We start from the raw sequence: 3,624 nt of genomic DNA, 5'->3' as shown, positions 1-3,624 counted from the left end.
GGTCAGTGAGGGGCATCATGTCTTATAGTAGGGCTGGCCATGTGGTCCTCTGTGGATTGGCTGCTCTATTTGGGGTCATCGTCCTCAAGGCTTGGTGGGCCAGGATGTGCTCCAGTCTCTCCTCCTCCCCTGTCAGGCAGATTTTTCAGAAATAGAACGCCAGGCTTTTCTTCTGAGGTGCCTCTGGGCAGCCGTCAATCTCCAAGGTTAGCCGCGAAATACTTTCCCATTTGTAGCACACCGACTTCCCATCTCTAAAGGATGGAGCCCAACCCCCAAAGCAAGCCCCCAATCAAAACAAACCCACTGCCGTCAGGTTCATTTTACTCATTGCGAGTAGAACTCCTTTGGAGACCGTGAATCCGAAAACACAGAGCCTTATCTTTCTGCCACAGAGCTGGCTGGTGGGTTTGAACCGCCAATCCCACTGTTGCAGCTCAACGCTTAACCCACTGCACCCTCAGAGTTCCTTTGTGAAGGATAAAACAAAACAAACTCACAGCCATTGAATCCATTCCAACCCACAGTGACCTTTTAAGATGGAGTTGTACTGCCCCTGTGGGTTTCTGAGATTGTAAACCTCTCACTCACTCACTACTGCCATGGGGTCCATTGACAGTACAGCTGCCCCGTGGGCTTCTGGTCCTGTGAATCAGTAGAAAACCACATCCCTGTCCACTGAAGCTGCTGGTGGCTTCACACGACTGAGCTAGCCTTAGCAGCCCAAACCTGGCAACCAGGCCTCCTCCACACGTTTCCAAAATCGCACTAGGGGTCAGTACCACCACGCTGAGGAAGATTGGATTGTAAAACCGTTCAAGCCTAAAACCCCAAGCCCCTTAACAGTGCCACCCAGCCAGTGTCATAAGACAGGGAGAATGACAGCCTGCTTTATAGCGATGTCAGGCTTGGATAGGAGGGTGTATGATCTTTCACATTAGCCTTTTATAACACATGTATTGTTATTTCTATTTTAGAAGTCTGGAAAGGGAGGCCTTTGGGGTTAGTGCCTGAGATCACAACAGAATGTATCTGAGCTCAGTTACCAGCCAAGTCTGACCTCAGTTCACTAAGAAGCCTGTCTCCTCTCGCTTTGATGTCTATCTGATGCTCCCCCCCTCTCCCTCCCCCGCCCCCGCCCAGAAAAGGCTTCAATCCGTCTTGGCAAAGTTGGATGTCTTAGGAAAATTAAGAGCTTTCAGTTTTGAGTCATCAGTGTTCTCAGTTGGGTCTTTCTGAAAAGTGTGAGGGAAAATGTCATTCCTTTATTTCCAGGAACCTTGGCATAGGAGACCATGGACAAATATGATGTGATCAAGGCCATCGGAGAAGGTTCCTATGGGAAAGCGTACTTGGCCAAGGGGAAAGCAGATAACCAGCCCTGTGTTATCAAAGAGATCAGTTTTGCCAAGGTAAAGTTACGAAGTGCACTTTCTGGTTACGTTTTGCCGCGGCTGCTAGGACGTTAGGCACTTGTGAAACGTTGCCTTGGTGAGAGTTGTCTGGCAGACACATTTACACAGATAACAAAAGGCGAAAGGGAGGCTTTCGCTCAACCTGCTGCCGTTCACCCAAACACTCATGGGATTTGGTTCTTTGGTTGGAGGTGTAGGGCCATCGTTTCATGCAATAGCCTCGTCATCCAGGCCCAAGAGCATGTTCAGCGTTTCTGTGCTACTTCCTGGCTCCCTGTGTAGTGCCTGGCATCTTAAAAGCTTACACGTGGCCATCCAAGGTGCATTTGGTCTCTATTTGCTTGCAGGAAAGGAAACCCTGGAGGCGGTGGGTGATGCATTAGGCTGCTAACTACCACGTCCCCAATTCGAAACCACCTGCTACTTTAAGGGAGAAAGATGAAGCTCGATTCTCGTGAAGATGGACAGTCCTGGAAACACATGAGGGCAGCTCCAGCCTGTCTTGTAGGGTCACTCAGATTCAGAATAGACCGGATGGCAGAGAGCGTGCCTAGAGCAACAGAGGGAGTGTCAGGAACCTGCAGATGGTAAGAAATGTGAGGCTAATTGCCTCCAGGAAGCACTGCCACATTTGCCGGGAGATCTGTAGAACTGGACCGGGCATCGGACCCAAGATTCCATAGTAGAATCCTAATCAAAAGGAGAAACATGCAGAACTGAATTTCAACTTCTTGTGGATGCGAGACACTCTGGACGCATGAGATTTGCATGAATCCCTGAAACTCTTGCCTGGAGATAATAATTTTATCTATCTATATTTAAAACCATTTTATGAGGACATAATCCAGACATCATACCATTCAATAGTTCAGCGTTGTACAATGGCTACCACCATGAGTTTCAAAACATTGTCTTCCTTCTTGTCCTCCTCCATCTAAGCTCCCCATTACCCCACCTGACTCTCCCGCCGTACCCCACAGAAATCCTTAATTTAGTTAATCAGTTCACCCATCCTGGGTTTCATATACTGAAAAAGAGAAAAAATATATAACAGAGAGTCAAGACCAGTAACAAAAGACGACAGATAAACCCCAATTTGAAAAACAAGCACCAAAAATATTAAGAACCAAATATTAAAAAATAAAAATCAAGCTTAAAGTGTATCCAAAGGGAGATAAAATGACAAGGTTTTAACTATTCAAGTCAGATTTTTCGTTTTAATGTACTATAGTTGCCTCTACAGTACTTTGTCTGATAGCCAGGTTATTCCCACCCTCAATTATGGTCAGAGGGAAATCAGTGGACGCTTACTGTATATACTCAAGTACATGCCCACCTGAGTATCACCTGAAGCACCTAATTTTACCACAAAAATGGCACTAAAACTGTGCTGAAAAACTCGGCTTATACATGAGCATATACGGTATTCCATTCCTGCCAATGAAGTTTGGGCTCCCACTGTCGTCCATAACCTTCTGCAAGCCAGAATTTCACAATTTAAGCTGATACCATTCCCTCTTTCAAATTTGATATTATGTACAATCCTTGGATCATAGATGTTGGTGTGCTTTGACATTAGATAGCTGCTTGTTTGAAAACAAGCCTCTAAGACCCTAGGCACTGCCCTTCTGATAGCTGGGCACCATCGTGTTTCTTTGCTGTAGCGCCCATGTCTTCCCTGTTTCCTTCAGGAGGGTGTGTTGGGGGGAGTCTGTAAACCAAGATCATCTTTAAACCTGAGACGAAATACCTTCTAAAGCAGTGGTTCTCAACATCCCTTATGCCACACCCCTTTAATAGAGTTTAATACTTTAATACATGTTGTGGTGACCCCCAACCATAAAATTATTTTTGTTGCTACTTCATAACTGTAATTTTGCTAGTTATGAATCATAATGTAACTATCTGACATGCAGGATGTATTTTCATAGCTACAAATGGAACATAATTAAAGCATAGTGATTGATTCATCACAAAAACAATATGTAACTATATGTTGTGAAATATTTATTTCTAATGACAAATCAATGAAATTTGTCTTGAAGCATGGTGAGGCATGGGTAATAGACCTCACACCGGGTACTCGTAGGTGGGCGTATCTGCATGTGGGGGGACCCATCTGGAGACGGATGGAGGAGCAGTGTCTCAGTTTCTAAGACCATTGGAAATAAGTGTTTTCCGATGGTCTTAGGTGACTCCTGTGAAAGAG

The 3,624-nt window shown here is 45.4% G+C and overlaps 1 protein-coding gene across 1 annotated transcript in view; it reads left to right on the top strand.

Annotated features, from left to right (window-relative positions):
* Nucleotides 1-1,199: 1,199 nt before the first annotated feature.
* NEK5 (NIMA related kinase 5) overlaps nucleotides 1,200-3,624 on the top strand; it is a 75,146-nt gene continuing 72,721 nt past the window's right edge. Inside the window, exon 1 of the mRNA XM_045287076.1 lies at nucleotides 1,200-1,412. Within this exon, the coding sequence (XP_045143011.1) occupies nucleotides 1,296-1,412 (117 nt within the window). The 5' untranslated portion in view covers nucleotides 1,200-1,295. The remainder of the gene's footprint in view (nucleotides 1,413-3,624) is intronic.

This window comes from Echinops telfairi, unplaced genomic scaffold, assembly GCF_000313985.2.
Source record: "Echinops telfairi isolate 266 unplaced genomic scaffold, ASM31398v2 ScPeMD7_11;HRSCAF=52, whole genome shotgun sequence".
NCBI classification, from domain to species: domain Eukaryota; kingdom Metazoa; phylum Chordata; class Mammalia; order Afrosoricida; family Tenrecidae; genus Echinops; species Echinops telfairi.
This window is presented reverse-complemented; position numbering and strand designations above follow the sequence as displayed.